This window comes from Mirounga leonina, unplaced genomic scaffold (genome assembly GCF_011800145.1).
Source record: "Mirounga leonina isolate KUSES-001 unplaced genomic scaffold, KU_Mleo_1.0 Mir_173, whole genome shotgun sequence".
NCBI classification, from domain to species: Eukaryota; Metazoa; Chordata; class Mammalia; order Carnivora; family Phocidae; genus Mirounga; species Mirounga leonina.
The window spans coordinates 44803702-44831569 of record NW_023270447.1 but is presented as its reverse complement, the minus strand read 5'-3'; the positions used below and the strand labels follow the sequence as shown (position 1 = coordinate 44831569).

The 27868-nt window shown below is 42.6% G+C and overlaps 1 protein-coding gene across 7 annotated transcripts in view; it reads left to right on the top strand.

Moving 5' to 3' along the window:
• The window catches only part of NFIA (nuclear factor I A), a 369111-nt gene extending 341586 nt beyond the window's left edge, over positions 1 to 27525 (top strand). For 6 of the 7 annotated variants that reach the window (XM_035018415.1, XM_035018417.1, XM_035018414.1 and 3 more), the window contains one exon: positions 20051 to 27525. In XM_035018415.1, the coding sequence (XP_034874306.1) occupies positions 20051 to 20068 (18 nt within the window). In that variant the 3' untranslated portion in view covers positions 20069 to 27525. The remainder of the gene's footprint in view (positions 1 to 20050) is intronic. The other variant, XM_035018419.1, reaches the window with a different exon arrangement.
• Positions 27526 to 27868: the final 343 nt, after the last annotated feature.

The window sequence follows — 27868 nt, the reverse complement described above, 5'->3', positions numbered from 1 at the left end:
TCCGTGAACTGTGAGGAGAGAGGCCATGCAGGTGTGGCCAACTGTCCCCCTTTCCACAAAGCCCCTGCCTGTGAAACTCCCCTGCCCGAGGAACTCACTTTCCCAAATGTTCCTGGGCTCTAAAAAATAACCGTTCATGTTAGGAGGGGGTTCCTTTGGGGCACAGGCTTTCCCAGGCTTTCTCATGAGCCTAAGACCTTGAAGGTCCCACGGACAGACAGAGTTTCAAGGCCAGGACCTATTGTCTAGAGTGAGATTTTCAAAGCTCTCCCATGAGTTCTCAGTGATGCTTCCTGCCCACTTTTCTCACAACCACTTGTTTACCTTCCTGTTTGTTTATTGAGGACGGAGGCACATTCTTTTATCGGGGGCCTCTCTTTTTGAGATATAGCCTTTCAATGGAGCCTATTCATTGAGTTACATTCCGCAGCACACGCCTCCCCAAAATATTTGCATGAGAATTTTTCCTTAGGCTTCACATTGCTTCTTTTACAGCAGAGATGAAATAACTTAGCACTTCTAATTAGCTTTCCACTTTCCAAATGCTTTACACATTAACTAATGAATCACAGGAGCTTGTGATAAGCTGGATCCCTGTGTTGGGGCTGGGACACTGGGTTAGGACAGGCTGTCCTGGCCCTGTGTTCCTGGCCCTCACGCCCTCCCTCCCACACTCTGAATGTGTTGGGATAATGGAGCTGCCGCCCAGACGTGAACTTGAAGGGCCACCTCAGACCCTCACCCTGCTGCCTTAATAACGTGGAAAGTGCTCAATCCTCCCTTCCAAGGCGGGATATGCTGTCTCATGTTGCCCTGAGTAGTTGGGGGAAATTTAAGGCCAGTTCTCATGGCACACAGCCTCTGCCCCTCTCAAGTACGATCCCCCCCTTCTGTGGATCCATGGAGGATGTGTGTATGGGGAAGGAGTCACGCTGGGGGGATGGAAGGACAATAATAATAGAAAATTCTAGTAAGGGAACTGACCGTAGTACCGTGGTAGAGACCTGTGCATCTTGGTAGAATAGAAGGAGCACTAGACTAGGAGTCAAAATACTTGGATACCTAGTTTATCCCCCCTACTCATCAGTTATGTGATTGATCTTGGGGACAGGAAAAAAAAAAAAACCAATTTACTGAGCACCTACTATATTCTTGCCACCACACTAGGCTGGAAGAGGTGTGTGTGTGTGTGTGTGTGTGTGTGTGTTGTATCCAGTCCCTGCTATACCTTGCTCACAGACTTCTAAGGAGAAAAGTAAACAAAGTATAGTAAGGTATGATAAATGAAACAATTGAAGTATGCCTAATCTATAAGGAGTACAGAGAGTAGGTCATTAACTATGGAGAGAAGCAGGGGACTCATGGAAGATACATTCTCGAGGAGAAAGACACATGAGCTGGTTTTGAAGGAGACAGACCTACCTGGTGGGTACAACATTCCACTCCAGGCAAGAGGAGGAACACATGCGAAAGAGTAGCAGTGTGTGTTTGAAGAACATTACTCTGTTTGGTATATCTGTTAATGTAAATGGCAGAGAATATTGAATAATGAGTCTAGGAAATTAGGGTCTAGCCACGAATAAATACATTACTTTATACAATGGTAAGGCAATTGGACTTTATTCCGTGGAAGGTGGGAAGCAAGTGAAGGACACAGTGGGATCTCTGTATGTGAAGAAACTTTAACCGAGCTTGCTATAATTTTCCTTAGATACAGGATGTTACAGAGAGTAGTAGTTTGAAGACCTATGATCATGAGGTACCTGCCTCTCCTGGGCAGTATAATAGAGTAGAGAAGACCTCAGCCTTGGAGCCAGACAGACTTGATTTTGATTTATCTCAGTACGTGACTGCTGTCAGCTGAGTCGTGTTGTTCCCCCTTTCCTCCCGCCCCCACCCCCGTCCTGCCAAAATTGATATTCTGAAACCCTAGCCCCCACTGCGATGGTATTTGAAGATGGGGACTTTGGGAGATAGGTTTAGATGAGGGCGGGGCCTCACTGTGGGATTAGTGCCTGCATAGGAAGAGACACCAGAGCTATGGTGAGCACTGTGAATTGTGTAAGACTGATGAATCAGAGACCTGTACCCCGGAAACAGATAATACAGTATATGTTAATGAAAAGGAAAAAAATTTTTTAAAAGTGAAAAAAAGAAAAAGAGACACCAGAGTGTTCTGTCTCCACCACATGAGGACTAAGCGAGAAGGCAGCCATCTGCAAGCCAGGGAGAGGGCCCTCAGGTACAAATCAGGTGCAGATCTGCTGGAACCTTGATATTGGACTTCCCAGCCTCCAGAACTGTGAGAAAATAAATATTTTCGGGTATTTATCTGTTGTTTAAGCCACCCAGTTTAGGATGTTTTGTTATGACAGTCTAAGATGGGTACAATGATCTTGGGGTAGTTTTTAGCCTTTCTGAACCTCAGATGTCACATTTATAAAATTATAAATTAATTCATGCATTCCACTTAGAGCTTTATGACCCTATGACTCATTACAGTTAGATTATAAAGCCCCCAGCACCCTTCCCTGGCACACGGAGAGCTGATGTATACTGCTGCTCGTTCACCCCTTAGAATTGAACCTCTGTGAAGCACCAGAGGTCAGGCAGGATGCATCTCATTCATCTTTGGGACCAGGAACCTGTGATTGCCAATAGAAACCCAGAAATGTTAAAATGGCAAAACCCCCAGAAGTAATCTGGTCATTTTCCCCCTAAGCTGAGTCTGTTCTCCCCCCATCCTCCCACGTCCGTTTTCTGTAAGTTGTGCCATTAATTCTCTCATTAGCTAGTGGAATGATATTTATTTATTAAGAACATACTTAGCATACTCCCAAGGAGCAAGTTAAAGCTCAGCTAACAGCTGCAGTTTCTGGTTGGGAGGCAAAATACGCTGAGGAATGCATACGGAGAGTTTGTATGGATGTTATAATTTCATATTAAAAAACTCTTAAACTTTATGCTGGATGAGGGAGAGAAGAAAAAAAAAAAATCCCAGTGCAAAAACGAGTTATGAACCTAGGAGCACAGTTTCTGAATGTTTATTTTGTCAGATACACAGCTGACATGATTAGTTCTAATGGGGTGGTGATCCTCATTGAATTGCAGATCCGTTTGAGTGACTGAAATACCGCAGGGACCTAAATATTAGTGGTGCATACGGTATTACTTAGGCTGCATCCTTTAGCCAAGTTGAAGGCTTCTTTTTCTCTGTCCCTTCTCAACACACACACATGCGCACACACACACTCCACGCATGCCCACATGCTCATGCACACAAGCACACCACGGATGCGTTCATCTCTTCCAGAAACTCCATGTAGAGCATTAATTACCCATCCAGAGCAACGCTGGCTTGCCCTTGCTGATTTCTCCCCCTTGCCCTCTGCCACCCAAGCACACCCCACCCCGCCCCACTCTCCACTGCAGATAATGGTATATCAGATCAGTCTGCTTTGCTGTTGCATCAAGACCCAGATCAATTTATTGACTCTGTCAGAGTGGCTGGTACAGTAATTGTTGCAAGAGAAGAATGGAAAGTGAGAACGCATCCACGTGAAAAATAAAAACGACGTTTTGTTCTTTCCTGCCCCCCATTTTGCCTTTTTTTTTTTTTTTTTTTTTTTTTTGCCTCATGGATCTTTATGTGTTTACACACAGAGAGCACTTTACTTAAGTTAATCAGCCCCTTCTACATTATTAATTGTGACAGTTAGGGTGCTACATGACAGGAAGATTATTATGGGGAAGCATTGATCTCGCTCAGATGGTGTGGACCTGAACAGGTTTGGTATTCCTTGCCTTATCTCACTGCTTTGGGGTCCCATCAACTCACATTTCCCTGATTGACAACACAGAACGCCTCCTCCCATCAATACAATTGATTTTGTGAAAAAGGACAGGGAACATTTTTCAGCTAGAGATAGATGAATTATGGTGATGGCAAGAGAGAACATTTCAGAGATCTTTCAGTTTAGAAATCTAAATTGGGAACTAAGGTACTATTATCATCCCAAACATATGCCTAATTTTTACCCTCAGAAAAATAATAGTATTAGAGGAAACTTACTACAAGTGAAAAATAGACTTAGTTGAGGCCAGCTGAGGATATAATCGCTATTTTTTAAAGGCTATCTGCTAATTTTTTTGTGGGAAATTTTTGGGTAAGTGCATATCTTTGAAAGACATTTCATTAAAGTTCAGCTTTCATGGTTTATACCTGTAGACCCTAACATAAATCCTATGTGAACGGACAAAAGTGAGTGGGTGTCATTTGTGACCTGGAAATAAAAGGTCAACCATTGGATTTACAGCTTTTTTAGTGAAAAGAACATAAAGATTCCTGCCAACTGGAGTCAATCCATATTTTAATGTTTCCTAGTTAAGATTATAAAATCAAGGGATTAGGATCATGCTGTTCAGTGAAGGTCAAAAATTAAATGTGGTGGGCTAAGTGTCATTCCCATGGGGCAGAAGTTAATATTTCAAAAACCATTTCTACCACTGGCAGTCAAGAAATGAATCGTCTATGGTCATTAACCAAGGTAAGGGGAATCCCACTATCATTACTACCATTTAATGATGATTATTACACTAATCAACTATATTGTTAAATTACTCTGCTGTTCTCCTATAATGTCCCCGAACAGTGATAGTGGATTGATTGCTATCAAATAATTCTCATATGCAATTGGGAACAAGTCAAGATGGAAGATCATATATGAAGGCTTCCTTGTGGGAAAAGAAGTTGTGGCTATCTTATGAATGTAAGAGCAATAACAGAATCTTATGTCGCATATAACATTCTTCTAAGACCAAGAATCTGTGACACTTACAGGCCTGTTCTTAGGTATAATTCACCAGTACAAAAGTGTTTAAATACAAAAAATGAAATGCATTTCTTTTCATTATGTTTTTTTCCTATTTCACATTTTTTTTTTGCACTTGCTGTCACCCCCTCTGCTTTTGTTTCCATTTAGAAAAAAAAAAAATTTCATTTGCTACATCCTTTCCTTCCTCAAATTTTTGGAACTCTGGATTCCATCTACTTTGGATTTTTATTAAGGGAGAAGAAAGGTTATTTGAATGTCTTTACAGGATGATTCAGACACATATCCCCCATACCATTTTCAGATCCATTTTAAGATGCCGGTATTTTTCGAAGTTATAGAACTACAGAATATTGAAGCTGGTAATTTCCTTAAAGATTATCTATGCTAGACGCTGTCATTTTCCAGATACAACTTTAAGTGCGTTCTGGAATAAAGTGTGCATCCTTTTGATAAAACAGCACCTCCAAATAAGAGACCCAAAGCCCAGGGAAGGTGGACCGACTTCCAAGGGCACATGGGTAAACAGAGGCAAAGCAGAACTGAAACGCAAGGTATCCAAACTCCAGGAGGCAAGGGACCGGTGGTTTCATGGGTGCCTTAGGAAATGGGTGCATGAATCTTATCTTACAAAGGTGTTTTATAAAAGCCCAATATCCATTAGACTGACCCAAGGGCATTGGAATCCTCAGGAACAAAAGCACGTAATTCAAAAGTCTACCTCCGGGGATTTCTCTTCGTAGACTGCCCTGTGTGTATTGTGTGGATGTGGGTGTGGGCAGGTGGGAGTTCAGCCCGTGCTCCTGTCTCTGCTCCTGGGGAGCTTTTGCTTGCACAGTTTTCTAACTTTTGTCCTTCACAGTGTAGACAAAGGTTAAAATTCCCATCCACTTTCACAGGCAAACATTTTAAAGTGCTTCTACAGGAGGCAGAGAGCAGGGAGGACCTTTGATTTAAAGTTCAACATTTACATTTGTAATTTTGACTAATTTCTGTGCTCGCATTAATTAAATTGAAATTGTTTAATTAGAATAAAAGTAAAATTGATCATTAGGATTAATTTAACCTGATAGGCTTTGTGTGCCTTTCTAGACAAATATTATGAAATATAGTGATAATGAAGCAGTGAGAGGTATAATTTCACATCTTATAATGATTTTAATATCTGCCAGTTGTTCTCCCTGGTATCTGGATAGCTCTGAATGTTGCTATTTGTTACATCATTACCATCCAGCTAGGGCCATGCTGTATCTCACAGTTGGCCTCTTCCCAAATATTTTTTCCTGTCAAAGTCTAAAGATGGACCAAGTTCTCTTCACCCCCACCCTCCTAAAAACATCATTCTTTCCCTTTCCCCCACCCCCACCATCTTCCAGGAAGACTGCTCGCTGGGCTTTTCCCCTGGGCCTTGCATCACAATGACCTTTGTAAACTAAGAACTGCTGCTTGATACTCCTTATGGAATTCACTAATGCTCCTCAGCCGTAGGGTCAGTGCTGTCAAATCTGGACTGCCCCTCTGCACCCCTTCCTGGCTGCTTGCTTGGAATAAGAACCAGGCACAAATTAAGCTGCATGATAAAATGAGGGATTGATGCCACTGAACAACGAACTTGAAGGGAGTGGAAGAGAGAAGGCAGCTTCTTCTCTCTAATCGGCTTCTAGGAAATAGCTTGTCCTCTTCAGCCCCGGCCTTCCGTGTAGCTCTATCAGGCAAGTGTGTTTCCAGATTTGGTGCTCCCTGTTTCTTAAAGAAAATCATAGAAGAATAAGGCCCCTGTTTTACCAAAGGATTCAGCATCAGTTTTTAAAGACATGAGGGGCGCCTGGGTGGCTCAGTCAGTTAAGCGGCTGCCTTTGGCTCAGGTCATGATCTCAGGGTCCTGGGATCAAGCCCTGTGTTAGGCTCCCTGTTCAGTGGAGAACCTGCTTCTCCCTCTCGCTCTGCCTGCCACCCTGCCTACTTGTGCTCTCTCTCTGTCCCTCTGTCAGATAAATAAATAAATAAAAATCTGTAAAAACATGAGACCTGCATCTACCTACCAACATACTAACGAATGTACAGCCTTTCGAACTACCAGGTTGACTGTCAAATTATTTCATCTTCAAAACAATTAAGATTCACATTGGTAAATTAAATCCTCAGGAAAATCTGCAAACTGTCTTGAGTTTCCCAAAATTCCTCCCATCCACCATTTTGCCAGAGGAACTTAAAAAAAAAAAAAAAAGTAACACTAGCAGTTGTGTTTGTTTCCTATAGCAACCTTGAACAGCAGAATCCAAAGGACAGTGGAGAATGAGTCAAAATTAGATGTTTATGAAAAAGAAAAAAGAAAAAAAACCTGGACAAAAGAACATGATTCTCAGTAATCTGTGGTTGACTGACCAATGAGATTAGCAGAGACTATCTCATATGCAAATTCTCATCTTTCTGCCAGATTGGCCAGTCATTCCTGACCAAAGGCTGAGAAACTCTTGGGTTACTTAGGAGCCCAGGTTCCACTCAGTCACCATAAGAAAACCACCACCCAAAAAGAGACTCCTTTTACCATCCATTTCTTCAGAATGTCATCTAAAGGATTCTACTTTTTATTCATGTCCTTATCCAGTAGAAGAAACTTCTTATTTTCATAGCAAAGAGTTTTAGTTAGAAGCTTATTCACATTTAATTTGTTTTTAGAAAATCCTTGATGTTTCTCAGAATTGAAGCTAATCTAAGTTCAGGGGGTTGAGGGAAGGGTATATGGCTAGCATACTCATGCTGTTATTGTATTGATTCAAGAAAAAGGACTGCCCCTCATTGTACCAGGCCAACAAGAGCTGTGACCTGGCACAGAAGATTGAGCTTTCTGTCTTCCCCGTGTCAGAAAAGAATACCATAAAACAAGGCTCAGTTCTGCATAGTCTAGTTCAGACACAAAACACTTCCATATATTATTTCATATTATCCCCACAGCCACCATGCTAGGAAGGTGGTCTTAATCCCTTCTTAACAGAGGCACACACTGAGACACAGATTCATCGTGGACTCTCTGTCCATCCACCCTCGGCCAGGTAGATTCTTCTCTAACCCCCACAGCAGCACTTAGTCTTTCTTGAACTACCTGCCTCATCACATATCACTCTGCAGGGAGGCAGCTGCTGAAGTTGGGAATGTCACGACCCACAGTGATGCTGGATGTGCTCACCTATCAGGAAAGAAGCATCCCGGGGTGAAGAGATGCTAGAAAGTAGGTCTCAGTCCCAGCATCATTAGTTTATTACTCCTCTACCTACTATCTCACTAGATAAACTCAAATTTCAGAGAGAGGTTGAGTGGCAGAGTCCATGGTGCTATTTCTCTGGTTCTTTTTCCATTTCTGCCCATGAAGACCATGGCTGCTTTCTCTGAACTCCTGGACCCTTGCATAGTCTTAACCTCAGTGAGTCACGAAATCAGCTCTCTCCGGATCGGTTCCCTATAATAGCATTTAGAATCCCTACTTCAACTCTTCCTTGTTCCCAACCCAAAATAGCTAGTTCTTCCTCTCTAGTGTACCTTCATTGCCTGGAAAATCCCTGAGATCTTTCTGACCTAAAAAATCCCTTAGGTTTTTTCATAAACACAATATGGGATCTCTTTTTTTGGAGGGGGGGGGAGGGCATTTATCTTCATAATACTCTTTATCTGCATTTTCAAGACAGAAAAACAGTTTGGCAAGCCCTAGTTTTTATATCTGAAGAGAATAAATACGCACCGACCATTTTCACAAAATGCTGAAAATGATTGCAGAAAAATTCAAAGTCAAAGGCTATGGAATTCTAGAACATACTTCTAGAATCTGTTACTTTTCAACTGGAATGTTAACTTGAAAGCTTGATGGGGAAAATTAAGAAGATACAGTTGGCCCCTGCCTTGTCTTTCTCTCTTTCTTTGACTTTATAGCAGATCTGAGGAAACTTTGAATACTAACTGAAGCTTGTGTGCCCAGCCTGAGAGTCTGAAATGCCTGAGAAAGCAGTACAGATTCCAACTGTAAAACATTCCTTCCCCAAGCCTTGGAAACTCACACACTGAGGCCGGCAGAGCTCAGAGGGAGCACATGTAAATGAGGCTCAGTTATAAACTCCTGAGGAGTGTTTTATTTAGTTTAAACCTGAACTTGAACTCATAAACATGTTCCTGAAGAACAACGCTGATGGAGTACAACAGGAAGCGATATTTTAGCTCAGACAATTCACTCCTCGAAGAGAGAGAAAAATCTTCAAGTATTTTTTTTTTAAATCAACACCTTCAAGATAGCACAAGGTGGTAGAGCTGCAAGATTTTTGTGATTGCAGAATCCAAAGAAAGTTAATAGGTATCATTTGAACTTAGCACCATTCTTGCAAAATGAACGATAGGATCTCCCATCCATATGGTGATTTAATAAGAGAAAAGGATATTTAAAGAGTCAATGAGCATATAACAGTCCAATGTGTAATTGGTTTCATTAAAATATAATAAAGTGATAGCAGAATGTGTAACTGTTCCAGATGAGTACTGTGGGCATGAGTTCTGAGTTTGTTCCCAAATGTCAGTTACTGGCAGAACCGTACCTGGTAGAATTTATCTGACAACAAAGTAGGTGATTTTGTTACCATGCTTGACTTTATAAAACACATTCTTAAATCTGTCTTCAGTAATCTTTGCTTGACTAGTCATGACTAGAAAGGTAAAAATGAATTAACTAAATTTTCTGTGTTAGAATGATATTACCTGTCTCCTGGCAGGGAAGCCAGGTAGCTCTGCCAGTCATAAATATGATGTATATGCCCAAACTGTTGATAAGACCCTTCACACAGAGTGCTAATGTTATGGGATCTTTGCTTTTGTTCACCTCCCCACCCCAACCCCACCAAGAAGCTTCCCACTCACCTCCCCTAGAAATATTCAGGAAGAATCGAATTGTTTGTAGTAATGAATATTGCTTCGTTGTAAATTTAATCTACAGATTTAGAAGGAAATAAATCTGAACATAAAAAGCATTTGCTGTTTCAGCATTAAAAAAAAAAAAAAAGTACTGTCATTTGAAACTGCCAACCCCCCCATGTGGGTTTGTTTTGCAAGTCACGTCTTAACAAAGACAAGTTGTGTTGCCATAAAACCCTAAATCCTACCACATTTTCAGAAGGAGGAGGAAAGCATTGTTCGCTGATCCCTGGTTTGTGCTTTCGGGGATGTCACATGGAGCTTTGCCTGGGCTCAGGGAAATCATTCCATTTCTATCCAGGGTGGTTGGTCCAGAGGAGGGAGACCTTGACCCCACCCCATGCCGTCCGGATCACAGCAACGCCTTCTGTGACCATGCTGCTTACGGTATTTCCAAGTCATTTAGGCCAGTATTTGAAAGTTTTGTCTTTTTGTGTTTGTTACTTCCTCCCTCAAATGCCATGATAACTGATATACTGAGGCTGCTTTGCAGATACGTAAAGTTGGACCCCTGAAGTCGCAGAGACTAGAATTTAGGTCTCCTGCTTTCTCCATGGCCAAGCTCAGTGAGGGATATGAACAGTCTTACCCCAGTAGCCCATCCACACTGTGAACAAGGAAAAGATGACTCCTGGAACTAGTGAAATGGAAAAGCAGGTGTTCCCGGAAGGTAAAGAAAGTTCAGGAATGGGATCTTTGTAAGCAGAATCAGAGTCCCCTGGGGTGCCACCCCCAGGGCAGCTGGGGACTGAGCTCGGGCTCCCGATTCACAGTCCAGCGCTGAGGTGCATCTCACTGTCCTCTCTTTTCTCATGAGCCTGAGAACTGAGATGCTGCAGCCTCCTCCACCTTCTGCCCCAATTCTGCCTCTAAGCCTCGTTTCTTTGGCTCTTTGGCTTACTACAGAAGCCCCTCCATTCCAGCTGCTAGGCGGGGTGGTCGTGGTTGCAGCTGAGTGCCTTCTTCTGCGCTTCCTTTCTTAATCCGGTGAATGGAGTAGGAAGGACTGTTGGTTCCTGCAGCCTTTGGGAGAGGAGGGGTCTGCCGTAATTCCTGGTGGGGGGGGGGAACCCAGGTGGAAAGGGAGAGAAAGAGACTGGCTAGAGGGGTGGAGGGGGTGGGCAGGAAACAGGGCTCGGAAAGGACAAGAGGAAGGAGCCCGGACTGTGACCAGAGGGTGAATAAAGGGGTAAGAAGCAAAGACCTGTGCCCTGGGCCGTGCCAGTCGGCACCAGCTGCGGTGGAAAGGTCCAAAGATGGCAGATGCCATGCAGTGCCTAAAGGGCTCCTTGGCTGAAAAGGTTAGTTTGGGAATTCGTTTCTGGCAAAGTATCAGATCCTCCGTCGTTCTATTGCAGGACGTCTCTGGAGACTTTTTGTAATAATTGGACTTTTCGCTTTAATATTATTTTTTTACCCCTTTCCAGACTCTCTCTACCTGCACAATCCAAACAGTACATCTACATGATAGATGTGCTGTGAACCTGAGTGGTGTTTGGGAAGGGCTTCTCAGCTCTGGGGGAAGAGCAGGAGCAGAGAAGCACTGGGTGGAATGATTATTACAATGTGGCCACGCTCTGCTGAGCTCTGACCTCCACTCCCACGCCTCTCTTTTTAAACAAGAAAGGTTACCTCCCTGGGCCACCGTTGGGCCAGCCCCAAGTGTGACTGTCTGCACTTGTTAGACAACAGGCATTTAATTAAGGTTGGAATCTGATGTGCAGAAAACATACATTTTTTTTTTCATTTCATAGCTCCCTAGGAAATTATTCTCCTCCGTCCCTACTGTACTCAACTCTCCCCGCCGCCAAAAAAAGAAAAAGGAAAGGAAAAAAAGGAAAGACCCAAGGAAAGATTATCTTAATACTGAAAATCAAAAATTACAAAAGGGTAGCCTGCCTTCTTTAGTTTTGCCTTTGGGACTGACATTAGCCAGTAATAAAGCCTGTATTGTATCTTCAGAGCCGAGCCAGCTCTTTAATGGCTAACTTCCCACGTGCGAAAGGGTCTGTCCCATTTCGGGGCATTAAAAATAATAGCATTTAATGAATCTGTAGCTAAAATCTTTCATCTTTTTTTCCTGTGCAATCAAAGGGGTGGCCCAATGCCTTCTGATATTTGGTTTGGACTCTGTGGAATCACAAAGAATAAAAAGGAACAAACAATAAACACCAGGCCCCCGGCTGAAAATAAACCGCGAAGCACCATTGTCACTGCATTTCCGCTAGCAGAGCCATCCAGCGCACCGTCTGGGCTCCACCCAGACAATCCAGCAGTGCCATCCTAGCCAAACAGATAGGAACTCTGGACGATTTCATCGGGCCGTTGTCCCCTTAATCTCCACGCTGCACCTCAGATCTCAAGCAGCTTCCGTGGCGCGGGCTCACTTTAATGGATAGAATCTATTTTTCATGAAAAAGCAGGAAATAAGCTGTCTCTTTCATAAAAAGATTTACAAAATGTAATCATTGTTGAAATATTCCCTTTGAACTGCCGTGTCCACGGGGGTCTCCGGCTCCCAGAGTCGTGCTTCATTAGAACCCCCTCACAAGCGGCTCCAGAAGGGCAGGTACACTGGTGGTGTGCAGCTTTGATGTCTTGAATGAATGAAAGAAAAGCACAATAAAAAAGAGCTGTTGATCAAGCATAAAATACTCTTTAAGCTGACAGAATAGCAGCGTTAACACACCCTAAGCTGCTTTTAGTTTTTCCCTTTTTTCCTCACATTTTCCTGTGCTTTGTGTACAGTGGGGGTTTGTATTTTATAAGAAGTCTCTGATCTATGTAGTATGCCGTTCGCTAACAAAAACCAAAATAGGATTGTTTCTGTCCCACTTGGTTGCCTGACGACTTCCCCCCTCCCCCGCCGCCTCCCCTCTCTCCCCCGCTCACCCCCAACTTCCAAGGCGTGCAGTTTAGCCTTGCAAGGCAAGGGCCCAAATGGCTTTCATAAACTTGAGCCAATTCCTTTTGTGTGGTTGGTTTTGCTGCTCTGATTTTAATACCGCAATTAAAGACAGATTTTTATTTTCTCAAGAACTTTCTCTTGCAACTGGGGGAATGGAACTGACGCAGCTGCTACTTTTAACTAAGAAATTATATCATTAAGTAAGAGAGAGCCGCCTTGTTGAGCGATGACTTTCCAAGGGAACCGGTCCTCCTGGGGTCTCACGTGGACCGTAGGGCCCGTACACATGTTAGAATTAGAGAGTCCATTTACCCCGGCCTTCTGGTTTTGTGTGCTTGCCTCTAGCCAGGCATTAGCTCATCTAAGCCCCATAAAAACTGATCAAGTTGTTATCTCCATTTCATGGAGTCTAATACGGAGACCCAGGAGTGCTAACGAACTTGCCTGAGATGACTTCACTGGTACAGAATGGTGTATACTAGTTCAATGATGGGGTTCTGCTAACTCGGCCTCCGGGGGCCCAGCTCCACCGCGATGCACACAGCCCTCTGGGAAGTCTGCAGAGCGAACACGAGCGGGCCAGAGTGCAGTTGTTCATTCGGAAGTCTCTGGTTTCATGAGGTAAAAGGTTACTCAGATGAGACTGTAAAGGGAGACCAAGAAGAAAAAAAAGCACTTGATGGGGAGGCAGACACTGGGGCAAGTTGGAAGACGGCGCAAGATTTAGACTTTGGAACAACAGTCGGAATAATTGGATTGTGTGTGTACTCCCAAGGTTTGGAGGTGCTGGATGGCTTATTGGGTAAAAAGATTAGTGTTTTCCCGTCTTGAGGTTTGAACCAAACGGAGGTCTTGGCCGGGAGCAGACGGTCACTCTCCAGGGAGCGGTGGTTTGGACAACTGCTCTGTGCTTGTAGTAAGTAGGCAGCCGTCCATGTTACAACACTATCGCACGTGCTGCTGACGCACTTGGCCCCGCTGCAGCTGCTCTTCCGTCAGAACTGCCTGGGGCGGCTTGCGGGGACCTGCCTGTGTCTCTCAGGAGCGCGTCTGTCATGGGGGGGGAGCCACGTGGCCACGTGGCATGAGCATGGATGTGGCTCAGCTGTGCTGGAAGTCATCCATCTAAATACCCTGTTGGGGTAACTGACACCAGGCTTCCAGAACCTTAGACACAGCCCTTTCCTTCCTTCCTTCCTTCCTTCCTTCCTTCCTTCCTTCCTTCCTTCCTTCCTTCCTCCCTTCCTTCCTCCCTCCCTCCCTCCCTTCCTTCCTTCCTTCCTTCCTTCCTTCCTTCCTTCAACTGTATTTAGTAAGTGCCTGCTCTGCCCCAGCCACTGGGCAAGACACCGGGGATGCCACGCTCAACAAGATATCCATTTTCTTGGGGAGAACACAGGTAATTACAGTTCAGAGACTGTGACAGAGGTAAACCCCAGGACGAAAGGCCTGGAGAAAGACCCCTTGGAAGAAGGGATGCTAATCTGAGAACGCAAGAGCTAGCAAGTGTTAGCAAAGCCAAGGAGAGCAGGATCGCCCGTGCCAAGGCCCAGCAGGGAGAAAGCATTTGGCTTTGGGGGATCTGGAAGAAGTTTCACACAGCACAAGTGTTGAGTACAGGCAGTGAAAAGATAAGGCCACAAAGGTAAGTGGGGCCAACCATGGCCCATTAATGTTTTAATAGTTTCCTGTACAATAAACAAGTCTTGGTTTAGCATTATTGAAAACAGGCTTTCTTTAATTAACAAAATCAGACAAGAAAAATGATGGCAGAGATCAAAGCCCGTGGCTGGCAATACCAGTAACTGACACCTGGGGATAGCTGCCCACCTTTTTCAGGAGAAACCAGTGTAAAAACCCACTCTCCTCTCCTGTCGTGCAGAGACAGACTCCTCACAGCAGTCCTCTGGGGGCCCGAGGACAGAGACCTCCTTAGTTAAAGTCACACAACTTGCTAAGGGAAAAAGTAGGACTTGGTCCTGGGTCCCTCAGACATTGAATGCTCAGCCTCATCAGTCGATATGAGGCTGATAAAGGTTGATCCTACTGTGAGACCACCAGGGTACCTGGTATCTTGAAGGGTATAGAAGGCTGTGGTTCAGTGCTGTCTTTCTACGAAACGACTCCTAAAGGGCAGGACCTATTTATTGTACACATTCTATCCCCAGGGCCTAGTGTACATTAGCACCCAGCACACATCAGGGCCCTGGTGCTTGCAGAATGAGTGAAGAAATGCTCCAAAATGGTGTCTACTGATGTGAGAAACCCGGAAGGCCTGTCCATTTCTGTTGTATTGAAAGGGGGCCGGGGGAGCTACCAGGTTTTGGGCTGATTTGCCACGGGCAACAGTGGGCTTTAGCTCATCCAAACCAGAGCAGGAAGCCAAAAATGACGAGCTGGATGAGTGCGACCCTGCAGAGACAGCCTCTCCTCAAGAGAAGAGTAAAAATGGTGGCCACAACTCACGCAGTCCTGGTTGGTAGCGTCCTCTTCGGGGCTGATGAAGAGTCGGGCCTGCGGGGGCCATGGAGACAGAGGCCTCCCAGTATCTGCACGTCTCTGTTTTCTGTGTGTGAATGTCCTTAAATAACCCACCTTGCCTGGGGAAGAAAGCGAAGTGTCACACCCAGTTCTGGATTCCACATTAACAGCCTCCTTCCGCAGTGTTCAACTTTGCCCTTGAGGCCTTTTGTTTAACTTTTTAATCTGAAAAACAGATTCTGCTGCGTCACAGTCTGTACCACCCTCCCCATCCTCACCCCCTGCACCCTCTCTTTTTCTGGTTAAAGTAAAATAGAGCTATCTCAAACAGACTTGTATTTCCTTTTGTTGTTCAAATATACATCCTGCCCTCTGAGTGAGAAGAGTATATAAAAGGCCCTTTAAAAAAAGAAAAAACTTGTTATTCACATTAGACCGTTTGTTGTTGACGAAGGAGTCTAGTCTTCGTAGACCATGTCTTGGGGCCACCTCATGACCAAATTTTGGGAAAAGAGTTTCCTAATTGCTCTCTGTGGGGCATAAGAAAGGAAAGAGCCTGGCACTGTCAGAGGTGCCTACTGCCATTCCAGCCTTCCTGTTTAGGATGCCGCCGGATGGATATTGTTTATGGTTCATAAAACCTGACTACTGTGAGGACTCCAGAATCCCAGCAGAATGGGATTCGAACTTTCATGGAGCTGTAAATTAAGGGGCGGGAAGTGTGATAAAACTCCTTAGAGAACGGTGAAAAAAAAATTTCGCGCTGCAATGGTTAAATGAAATTTTATAAGCACATTCAGTGTGGAGCTGTTTTGCATTACATGAGTTGAATACCTTAGAGACGCCACATCTGCAGGCACTTTATTAAATCCTTAGTCAGCACTTTCCAACCTGATGAGATTACTTCTTCATTTGACTGGAGAAAAGGAAAGCTGAGCTCTGGTCCTGGACTGCAGGTTTCTTTTGATGTTTCACCTTGAACACTGAAAGAGGACAATTACCACCCCCCTCCGCTCCCCATCCCCCGCCCCCGGCACATCCCAAACTGTAGAAATTGTGAATGTAACAGATTAATTTTACTGAACTGGAGCCTCGGTGGGAGTGTGGATTTATGGACCTCCAAAACAACTATAGCTGAAAGTCCCTGAGGAAAAAAATAGATCAAAGCTCTGTGTTTACTTCCTTAATGTAAATGTATCAAGATAACATCGTCCTATATTGTAATATTGGAACTCTCTGCAGATAAGGGACAGAGATTCCTTTGTAGTCCATCTGGATGCAGTAGGTTAGATTAAGGGGTTATAAAGTATGAAGGCAGAAACCATATGAAATGGAAGTTTGTGTCAGTAAATGTCTGAAGACAATTTTTTGACTCTCCATAAATGAATTTTGTTTGGTGTGGCACTATTTTCCCAGTGATTTGCTACTCAACCCCAACAATTTAACAACCTCAGGATTATTTTTATATTTCTCTTGTATGACCCAAGGAAAAAAAAATGCTCAGAGTCATTCTTCAAGTCATGTTTTGAAACTAGCACTGCTTGCATAATAGATTTTCTAAGGAAACATCACAAGAGAAAAGTGGGCTTTTCCAAACACTGTCTTGTGCATTTGATGTTATTAGTAGTTCATGGAAGTTTCTAGAAATTGAGTGGCATATACATGTGCAACTATCACATTCATCATAAAGAAATTAGGAGCGTCTTCAGCTACAAACTGATCATGAGAAAATAGTTCGGTGAAATGGATGAGTTTTTTGATTATTCTTATTATAACTGTTTATCTGCCATCTCGGCAAATAAATGATTTAATCAAAGAGACCTCACCCCCCCCCAAAAAAAATTCCTTAAAAAACAAATTCCCTGTGTGGTTCCCCTAACGGACTGACTTCCCATTGTGGGGGGGGGGCGGGGGAAGCCTTGGTCAAGTAGCTGGGTTAATTGTCATGAAGATTAGTGTGATGTTGAAATAAGTCCTAATGGTCAAATTACAGGAGTGAAAAAGTTTAAGAATAGGTTTTGGTTTGGGCCTGAAAGGGTTAATTAAGTTTTTTTCACGGGTTATTAAAGACCCCCAACCCATGCCTTCAGGAGTCATATTGACACCACACCACAGGGCAACTCGCTTCTCTATTGACATGTTGCTGGTCAGAGCACAATAGCCTTCTGTGTCTGAAAAATCATTGCTAAAATCATCGCAAGGAAAAAAAAAAAGTTTGAAAGCCCTAACCGTAGACAAAAGCCCAAGAGCTGCAGTGCGCAGCTCAAAAACCCGGAGTCAGCAACTTCTATTGATTAAAAACTAACCTTTAAAGTAACTCTGAGAGTGTGTGGTTAGCATTTAAATTTAAACATGTCATGAGTTGATTTGTGTTACTGAATACCAACTCAGAAGGAGTAACATTCACATCGCATTTTTTTTTTCTAATTCCCTTAAGCAGCTAAAGTATTTCATGAAATGTCAATAGGGCAAAAAGAAGAAGTGGGGGGGCGGTGGCAATGCTAGGCCTTGTAGTTTTCTTTCCCATGCAAATATTCACCCCCCCCCAAAAGAAAAGTGTGGAGAGTGAAACACAATAATTAGTCCTTTGTCTAACTTTCCCAAGTGCCAGAGAAAGACAGATTAATTAAATATACAACAGTGTTGGTTTTTGGAGTGGGGGTCTTGCTTGCTGTGTAGGTCATAAATTAGGCAGAATAAATACTTCAATGTGTTTGCAGTGGGCCTGCTACGTCAGAGCCCCTGGAAGGTTGGTGGGAGGAGAGCGGAGGGTTTCTTGCTAATGATAGTCACGTCTGGGTCTGTCTGGTTGCTCTTAGCAACCAGACATGATGTAACACCAGGATGAACTTGAACTTGGGGGACTTGAAAAGAGAACAATAGACCAGAGCAATCAATAAAGCCTATTTCAGTGAAGGATTACAGAGCTGCTCTGGGGTAACCTTGTCGGCAAGGCACACACTGAATAGTAAGATGTGTGAAGAAACTTTTTTTTTTTTTTTTGCTTTGCTTTTTAAGAGAAGTGCAGAGCCACTGCAGATTTTTGTAGTGCGCTGAGGTTGTGTCCAGAAACTGTGGTATGGAAAACTGCTCCCCCTGCTGACTCACTGGGTCCCCGGTGTTTGCTTCGAGAGCTACTCTGCGGCGTCAGATTGAAGAAGGCTGGAATTTCACAACCGACTTAGAAAGTGTGAGAACAGAAATCCTGTAAGCATTATTCGCCGCACCCAAACTTGGAGACTGTTTTGTGAGCGAGAGACCGCGGCTGTGGCACGCACAGATCCGTCAGCTCTGAGGAGAGGCCTCCTGGAAATACAGTTCGGGCCTTGCCTCGCCTCTCCTTTCTTTCCCCCTCTTCTTCCTTTTGTCCAGTTAGATGTAGGCCGTGTGTCTTTGCCAGGATGATTTCCTTTCGGGACACAAGAGGCTTTATTGTGTTGCTCAGAGCATGTGGTCAAAGAGGAACATCTAAAAGTACACAGGATGAGTAGTTTTTCGGGTTAGGCTTGGGTTTTTCAAGTCCTCTGGAAATCAAAGGTAGCTTGTGTGACCAGGAAATCTCATACCTGGTAGCTATCCACGGAACTATCATTTCGCCGTTCACCCCTGGGATCAGAGGCCGTCCTTTACGTAATTGAATCTCTTGGGCACCGATGAGCCTTCGTCTGACTGAATCCACTCGAATGTACCCCTTTCTGATACTGCCAACTCAGAGATTTCAGCGACATTCACTTTTTCTAGAAGTTGACGATTTTTCTGTGAATAATGATGGATGTGGTGAATTTGGCACAGTAGCTCTAGGGAAAAGTTGGCAAAAGCCAAACACTTCTCTATTTCACTTAGAAACCTACTTTGATAGTACACCATAACTGGTCACTTTGTTTAGCTAACGGAGAAAACAATGCTGTCATATAAAGTGATGTATCACCAGACTGTTGTCCAAAGCCAATCACCTAAGGATTTTTGGAAAGGAAAAGGTAACTGGTAACTGGTAACCGGGCCCAGCAGGCATATGGAAGGCTTCCTAAATAAGTGCTGAACGAACAAAAGCAAAAACAGGGGCTATGCAATGGCCTCATTTTTGTCCTTTGGACATCATGGCAGCTAATAGGGTGAAATCTTGATCCCATTGGATTATTGTATGTCATTTTTGAAAAATTATCTTAGAAATATCATTGAGCCAAAAGGAGCATTTTACCTCAGAAAATTTACCTCAGGCACACATAAAGGAAACTGGGTATCAAAGAGGTGCTGTGACTTGCCCAAAATTACCCAGGACTCTTCGTGCAGCACCTTTTTCTACTTCACCCCCACTTATTTTTATGTCACTGTTGATCATCCGCGCCCATTCAAAGACTGTCACAGCACCGTCTTTAGGGCCTCCATCTCATTGAAAAGGAGATGTGAAAATCATACAAGTAGACATTGATCAGCACAGGAAACCTCTTCCCTCACCCATTGTCCATTCGTTCAGCACTTGTTTGTTGAGAACCTTCTACTGCAGGCACTGTGCTAGGACTGAGGACTCAGTGACAAGATGATCAAGCTTCTTGCCCTCCTGTAGCTGCCCCTGCCAGACTGCAAAACCCATATATGTATTTCAAGTGGACACAAACACTTTATTTTTGAGACATACTCAGAACGTTGGCAAACCCCAATGAAGACACTGAGTTTCAACTTCAGAGGAGTAAGATCAGCTTCAGTGACTCAGGATTTACTACTGTCTGTCATTCCTCTCTTCCATTTCCAGAAAATCCTCCCCCCCCGCCCCCATTTCATTCCTAATAGAGATCCCAATTTCATGGTCGGAAGGGCAACTTCTAAAATATGTTACCTTCCAAATTGTACCTCTAATCTCTCTTTTCCTTTTGTCTTCCAGTCCTGGTACCTGGGATAAAAGTCGCAGCGTCCCACCATCCACCAGACAGACCACCTGACCCCTTCTCAACTCTGTAACATGGACGCATCCTCAACCCAGCGCGGTTACAACTTCACTGTCAGTGGAAGGGGAGAATCCAATCAACTTGTACATGGAAACAGCGAGCATTATGGTCAAACAGCAAAGGCCATAACCTTTTGGGATTTTTTTTTTTAAATACTTTAGGGACTGTTGTAATTTTCTCATATGGTGCTGGAAATGGTTGGGCTTTGTAACATTAGGAGTGTTTCATGGTAGCGTGAGCATTAGGTGATGTGGCTAGTGGAGGTCTACCCTTGCTCACTGACTTCCCATTGTAACACACTTTCCTTACGGAGCCTGGCTGTTTCACAGTATTTCATGAATTTACCCACACAGGTGTGAGCCTCCTTGAGTCATCAGGAGGCGCATAGAGAACGAAATCTTTTGTAGTAGCTGAGATCTGCAATATATAACTTACGGGACAGTCAAAGGGCAATGTTTTTCTGTAACATATTGGAAAAAGAAAATGCAGTTATGTTCCTTTTTTACTTTTTCTTTTGGTTTGGTTTGGTTCAGCAGTCAGCAGTTAAATATATAACATGGCCCACAAGGACAGTGAATCCACTCACGTTGCAGAACAATTCCGAAATGACAAACTACTACTACTACTATTCAGTTTTTTAAAAGTTGTGAAATGCTGCACTTACATTTAAAAAAAAAAAAAAAATTTTTTTCAACAATTTCAACAATGACACACAAATTCACATGGAAATGGGGAAGATGGTCTGTTTTGACAGAAACTGACAGGAATCAATCAAAACAATCGAATTTTGAAATGAGTAAAGTGCAATTTCATTGGATAGCTAAATATCTTTGTAAGATAGAGATTGTTGAAAATTCTATTTTTGTTTTTCAAGTCCTTCCACCCCAGGACTCTAAATTATCGGGGTAAAAAACAGCCTTGCAAGAAAAAGGGGAGCTATTTTTGCTTTTTATGTTTTTTATTGTTAAACTTGTATCCCTTTAAAAACTGAAGGAAAATTTAAAAAAAAAAACAAAAAAACAAATCTAATGGTGCTTTTACCACGATATGTTAACTACATTAAATGCTAATTAATTATTTTCTGTTATCAAAGCACATAACTAAAATGAAATCATGGTATCTGTTAATTTTATAAGCTAGAAGTCACTATAATGGATTATGCCAATTCTGAAAATTTTTACATGTATCCAGCAACATAGGATTTATCAGTTATCAGACACTTCATTGTACCAGAGATTGTCCAGAACTTTTCAAGACCTTTGCGCCCCTGAACTGGGCTTTGGGAAAAAAAAAAAATAATAATAATAATAATGAAACCAATACTGACATAAATGCCGGTGCCCATTCAGATCAAGGGGACCTGTTAGGGAAAAAAAAAAAAAGTTTGCACCCCCAAATGTCCTGTATCTTATGTAAAAAAAAATACACACACACACACACAAAAAAAAAAAACAAAAAAAGTAACAAAAAAAAGTGCAAGTGATTTTTCTACCAGACAGCGAAGCACCCCTTTGCTTCCCATGCAACTTCAAGAAGGTTTCCTATACTATACATATATATACGTTCTGGTTGGCAAGCCCTGCTGATCAGAGAAAGTCTCTGCATGTTCTAGTGTTAGTAACTAATTTTTATATAGTTAATGTAGGATAAAGTAGAGTGCATTAAGACACAATATTGTAATCCCTACTCTAGGCACTTGCCTTTAAACTATGTTTTTCAGCCCTTCAGAAGGGTTCTACTACTGTCCTATACAATCAAGTAACTGAAATTCTTGGGAAGACACTTTGCTCCTCATCTTTCCCCCCCGAAACAATGTTGTTTTGTTTTGTTTTTTTTCCTTAATTTGCACGAAAACAAAAATTCCATATCAATGTGCCTTGCCCTGGATAGCGATTATTTGTGGAATTGTTGCACATGCTCCTCTATTGAAAGGGGTTTTTCCCTCGTCAAGCATTTGGAGACACTTTTTGTAAATGTGACTTTTATGTCAGCCATCGTCAGTTTCAACATCTAGAACTAAATAGAGAGTTAGTTGTTCCGCAGATAGGAGTAGTCTTTATTGTCCTCTGTGGTCAGTGGCAGTGCTCTTCTGAGATCTGTAGATGGCTTTAGAATATCAGTATTTTGGATGTTGCTGCATTTTACAATTTATTTGGAGTCTTCCTTTATTCCCCCCCACCCAGATATATGAAAATATGCAATACCTGCTTATATCGTGTAGAAAAGCTTAGCGATTGTTAATTTTCCTTTTATTTTATTTTTTTTTTATTTGACCAAAGTCGGTGCTGCACTTGACGCAGTGTGTTTTAGGTGTTTGTCTTTGTACTTTTTTTTGTGAGTTTTGAATGCACGTGCGCAGGAAGGGCTCCTCTTAGAGAAGCAGTCAAACTGTGAAGCACTAAGCTGACCCTGCTTCAAGCAATTTTGTTTTTACAACTGTTCCTTTCACAAGCAAGCCTTAAAAAAAAAAAAAAGACAACTTCCTTTTTCTTCAGCTCCCACACCCCATTTTTCTTAGCAGACTGCAGTCAATCCACATTCAATAAAAAGTATCTAATGCCCATTTTTATATGCACGTTTTTAAACTTCCAAGTTCTGAAAATTGTTTACCGGTTATCTCTATTTAAGGAAAAAAAAATAAAATAAAACATTTTGGATTTTCGTATGTGTCTGATACGTGGTTGAATAGTCGTTTGGCGCTGTGTATGGTGTGATTGTCAGTATACGGTGTCACTTCCTATAGCCAGCCAGCATACTTTGCCTTCCCCTATAGCACTTAGCTGGGCATTACTTTATTATGACATATGTGCACTAAGAAAAGAAAAAAGAAAAAAAAAAAGAAAAAAAAAATAGCAGCTTTCAGTGCTTCACAGTGAAGGGAAAAAAGCCTAGACAAACATTTTGTCAGAACCTTGCGATAAGCCAAGGTATTACCAGTAAATTGGTTGTATATACGATAAAATTGCACCCTTTTTTTAAAACAAAACAAACTAAGCAATAGTTTGGGCAGTTTTAGTTGTTTTTAGTGAGCATGTTGTAGTCATGACTGCAAAGAGAGAGAATAAACTGCCCACTCAGAAGATATGTAATTTGTATTGTTGTATAGTTTTATTGATTACACTGATTTATTCTACCCTATTTTATAATGCAGGACTTTTGTAATGTTGTTTAAATGAGGAAAAATTTCTGTCAAATTAGCCTAGTGAAATTTCTGATTGTCCATTATAAAGGCAGCGTTCATAGAATTGCTTTTCTTTCTTTCCCGCCCCCCGCCTTTGGGAACTGGATTTAAGTTTAAAACTTTCCTGTTTCCTTTTTTTTTTTTTTTGTAAGTATTTAAATACAGTTATTTTTTTTCTCTCAATGGTATAGCATATTCCTATGCTTGAGAAGTATAGGTCTACTGAAAAACCATTGTAAATGGACGTTACAGGTATGCTGTATTTTTGAAGGTATTTTGTTGTATTAAGTTTGATGAAGCTAAAATTAGGGAACTCTGAACAGATTTGCAGGAAAAAAAAAATGTTTTAAAGGCTTTAAAACATTAAGGAGGCAGTCTAGGGTGATAACGAACAGGGGTTAAGTATTAAATACACTAAGTTACATTTTTGTTCATGTTTCATTGTCCAGAAAGCAGCAGGAAACTGTAGTTCAGTTGTGATCAAGCAGGAAAAAAGAAACACCAACAATCTGAGTGTTTACCTTGTTAGATGAAAGCCAAGCGAAGATGTTTGAGGAAGACTTTGCTACCTGGGGTGTGTAGACTGACAGGCTGAGGGCCGGCCGGATTTAAAGGCCCCGCCCTGGATTCTGAGACACATTGGAATTTTTTCTCTCCTGTCAAATGGCATTAACAATATTGGCAAAGAGAAGTCCCTCAAATCACTCTCCATGTTTTTTCTTTGGGAACTGAAGTCAGAGGCACAAACACTAAATCCGATCATTTTTCTATAGGCTTTTTTTTTTTTTCCTGACCCATCCCCCTGCCATTAAGATGCTCTTTTTCTGATCATTCATGGGCAGAGGCCCTCCCCCTAATGACACTCTCTCCATCCCAGAGCTTTTTACTTTCCTCTGAGGTTCGAGCGAACTTTTCTAGAAGTTTCTTCACACCCTGGCATGGCAGTTATTGGTGTCAGCCCCTCCGCACCCCCACCCCGCAGTCAGGCGTGGGCACCCCTCCCCCGCAAGCCAACAGGTACACTTCCCCACGCTTGCGGTCCTCATTCTCTGACAGTCGAAGTGTAAGGGAACCCAAATTTTCCAGAGTCACGGTGTTCAGTCAGCCCACAGGAATATGCAAAACCCATCTCAAAAAGTTTGTCTTTTACTTTTCAAACCCTTGTCCCCATAAACTTTAAATTTTGTCATAAAGTATTTATGAAAGCTGGATTAAGAAAAACATTTTTTTCCTTGTGATTTTTTTTTGGGGGGGAGGGATTTCTAGGAATGTCGCTTGATGTACTTTGCATCATGTCTCTGGATATATCTTTTTGTCCATAGTGGTGGTGGTCTCTCTTTCTCTCTCTCTGTCTCTCCCCATCTTTCTTTCTCTCTTTCCTTTCTTTCAGTGTTTTGTTTTGTTTTGTTTTTTTTCCCGGTAGCAGGCCTCCATAGAACAAATTTAAAACACAACTGGCATGGTAATGTAAGGAGAGCTTCAGTGGCACCTCACCACCCACCCTCAGAGATCTGTCCTCGGACGGTCTCAGAAAGCCGCACTGCCCACCGGCAGGGCTTTCATTCCAACCGGCTTCCAAGGCCAGCTTCCTCCCGAAGTCAATGCATGTATTTACTGTTTGACAGTAAACCCGCTCTGCCTTCTCCACGTCCAAGGCTGTGCATTTGCCTAATGAGTGTCGTGTATGTGTTCCTTTTATTTTTTCCAATAAAAAAGCAGTGGGATGAAAATTGCTTTGATAGATAGCAGGTAACATTGAAGCTATTCCATAGCACTTAACTGTAGTGAATACTGTGTCACCAATTCTGAAATCAATTTAATGTTTAATGCAAATCCATTACATGGTGCTATTACAGGCTGACAAAATGATTTACACCAATGTGACAACTTGGGCTCAATTCACTCTGCTTTCCAACAGTGTAAATGCATAGCAGTGTTTATCTGCATGAGAACTATGCACTAATCTATCTGAAGAAAAAAAAACTATATCAACTTTGGTATCTACTTTCCGTTTACTTCAATCCTTGCCTTTTTGGTCATTGTTATAATGCCAGCTTTAGGACAGAAAGAATTATAAGAAAACCAGCATAATACCTGATATATTAAAATGTAGTGCCTGTGAAATCTGTATTATATTGCTCTTCTGAAGTAAGATTTTTCTACACCGGTAGCCTTCGCTGTCAGTCAGGACCTTCTATAGGTGATGTAAAATAACCGTACAATATTAATGCATGCTATTCCATAATGCTTAGTGAGCTGTATGAATATTACTCCAAGTTATGTTAGTCTTTTTTTTCTGACTTGGTTCTTGTCAGCTAGGTTTAAAGGTATTTCACTGAGAACGCAAATTCTGTCTTTCTTGATTTCGGCTGTTTTCAGTATTTTGGAGGTATACATTTACTTAAATTCAGTATTACTTGTGTTTTTGTTTTTGTTTTTTGTTTTTTGTTTTTGTTTTTGTTTTCTTTCTCCTAGGGGACAAGCATGGGTGGTTGATTTCAGAAATCAGTCCCTGGCAAGACTTTTGTCTCAAAACAACCGCTTGTGTTTCAAGAACTGTGCTACGAAGACACTCTGAGAACATTTCCAAGTGAGGGACATTTTCCTTGACCCTCGGCTGAAGCTATGCTGACCCTGAAGCGTTTTCTTAATGGACAATGTTCAGCCAGGTACCCATGCTTGATTCGTCTTCACACCAGACTTCCTCATGTTAAAGAAAAAAAAATGAAAAAAATCTTTAAGAAATCACATGGCTATTTAGTTTCATGCACAGTTGCAATATTTTCTTCAAAAATAAAACTCTGTACAAACTTTGGGCCCGATTCATAAGAAAAAGGAGTTTGCTATTAACACGGGATTTTTTTTTTAAATATACTTTTTTTTTTTTGGTCTAAATTTGAAACTACTTGCTTCCCAAATTAAACCAGTTTCATCTCACCTTTTTTCCCCCTAACCCAGCACCCATCTGCCTTTTATGCCCCCAGAGGGTTACATAACCAGATAAGGGGAATGGGGACATGGGGAGTAGGTACCAGAAATGCTCGGAAAGATAGGGGACCACTTGCCGTTGAGCGCACCAGAGCGGGGAGGCAGCAGTGTGTGGGGGCAGGACCTCGCCTGTGTGCCAGGCATCCCGAGTTTCACATGCGGGCTCCTTATGCGATTTAATTCAAAAAAACCCGATTTCCAAAATGTGTCTGGACTACGGGAATATATATATGGTGGAAGTGCCACCTCCAGTCCGACCAGAGCACCCTCATGGTAGAAAACACTCACCAGGTCGTGCAATGTGAACTTTTGTATCTCCACAGTGCTTTAAGGACAAATAGTGTCCCATGAATTGGGCTATTTTTCCTGCTATTCTTACGCTCGACTTCTCAAAATGACAGAAGCTCTTCCCCCTTTGATTCTATTTGTGTTATTCTTATTTTCCGTTTTTTTAATTTTTAATTTTTATTTTTTTAGTAATAGTCTATGTAAATCAGCATTTTTTTTTTTTTAACATCTCAACCGAAGGTCACGAGGCCACTCGCTGTGTGGGGGTGGAGGATTGAGAGAGCTAGCTGCCAGCCTTCATTTTTTTCTCCCTGGTCTCAGACCAGCCTGTCTGCACTGTGAAGGCACTTGGTAGTGTCGCCCCTGAGATACTTACTAGACCTCGAGCTGGAGCCTTATCAGGTTCTAGGAGGTCCTCAAGAAAGACTTTTCAAGGCAAATCCATGATTCCCCTTCCCTACACCCCTGACCTCTTTATGCAGAACAAAGTTCCCTGGGGACCTTTCCGCCACCCTTGGAAATCTGTCCACTCAAGATACCTCGGGTATCTTTTTCATTTCAAATTGCGGGGGGAGGGGACCGAACACTTCCAGAGATGGAAAAAAGATCTGTTGTGAAACTAAATACCCCCCCGTGTTAATAACTTGGTTTGACATTTGTTTTTATGAGCCGGGCCCCCTGTGCCTCTAGTGTATTTGTATTGACTCTCATAGCTACCCTTTTAGTTTTGCTGTGTTCTGTGAAAATGTGTAATTGGTTGAGAATCACTGTGGGCGTCCATCCTCATTCAGCTAAGTCTCCACAGGTTTCTTGAGCTGGTGTGGATCAGTTTAACTCTCGCATTCAGCCATTAGTGTTACCACCTTCTCACATTACGATACAATTACTGGAAGCAAGTACTGCATTTCCTATGCAACAAAAAAGGAAAAATAAAAAATTGCTAATGCTCTGGAAGCTGTGTCATCATTTGCTTTAAGTCACACCCGGGTGGTTGTACTTGAGTGACAGTTAAGGGGATGGACCGCACTGTCCGTGATAGACGCCAAGCTCATCACGCCCTCCGCAGCGTTCTGATGGGCACTGCTGGTTTTCTCAGCTCCTTCAACAAATGCGGGGCTTAACATCCCCCTGTGCTTCCTGTGCGCCTGATACCGTTCCAGGGGCTTCAGATGTTGTATCGGGGCCCAGTCAGGAGTCGGGAATGGGGTCCGATAGGTTTTCCAAGAGGGGGCTCTACAGCAGCCCCGAAGGAGGGGCTGTAGGAGCCGCCAGCGCTGGAGCTGTGGATGCAGAAGGG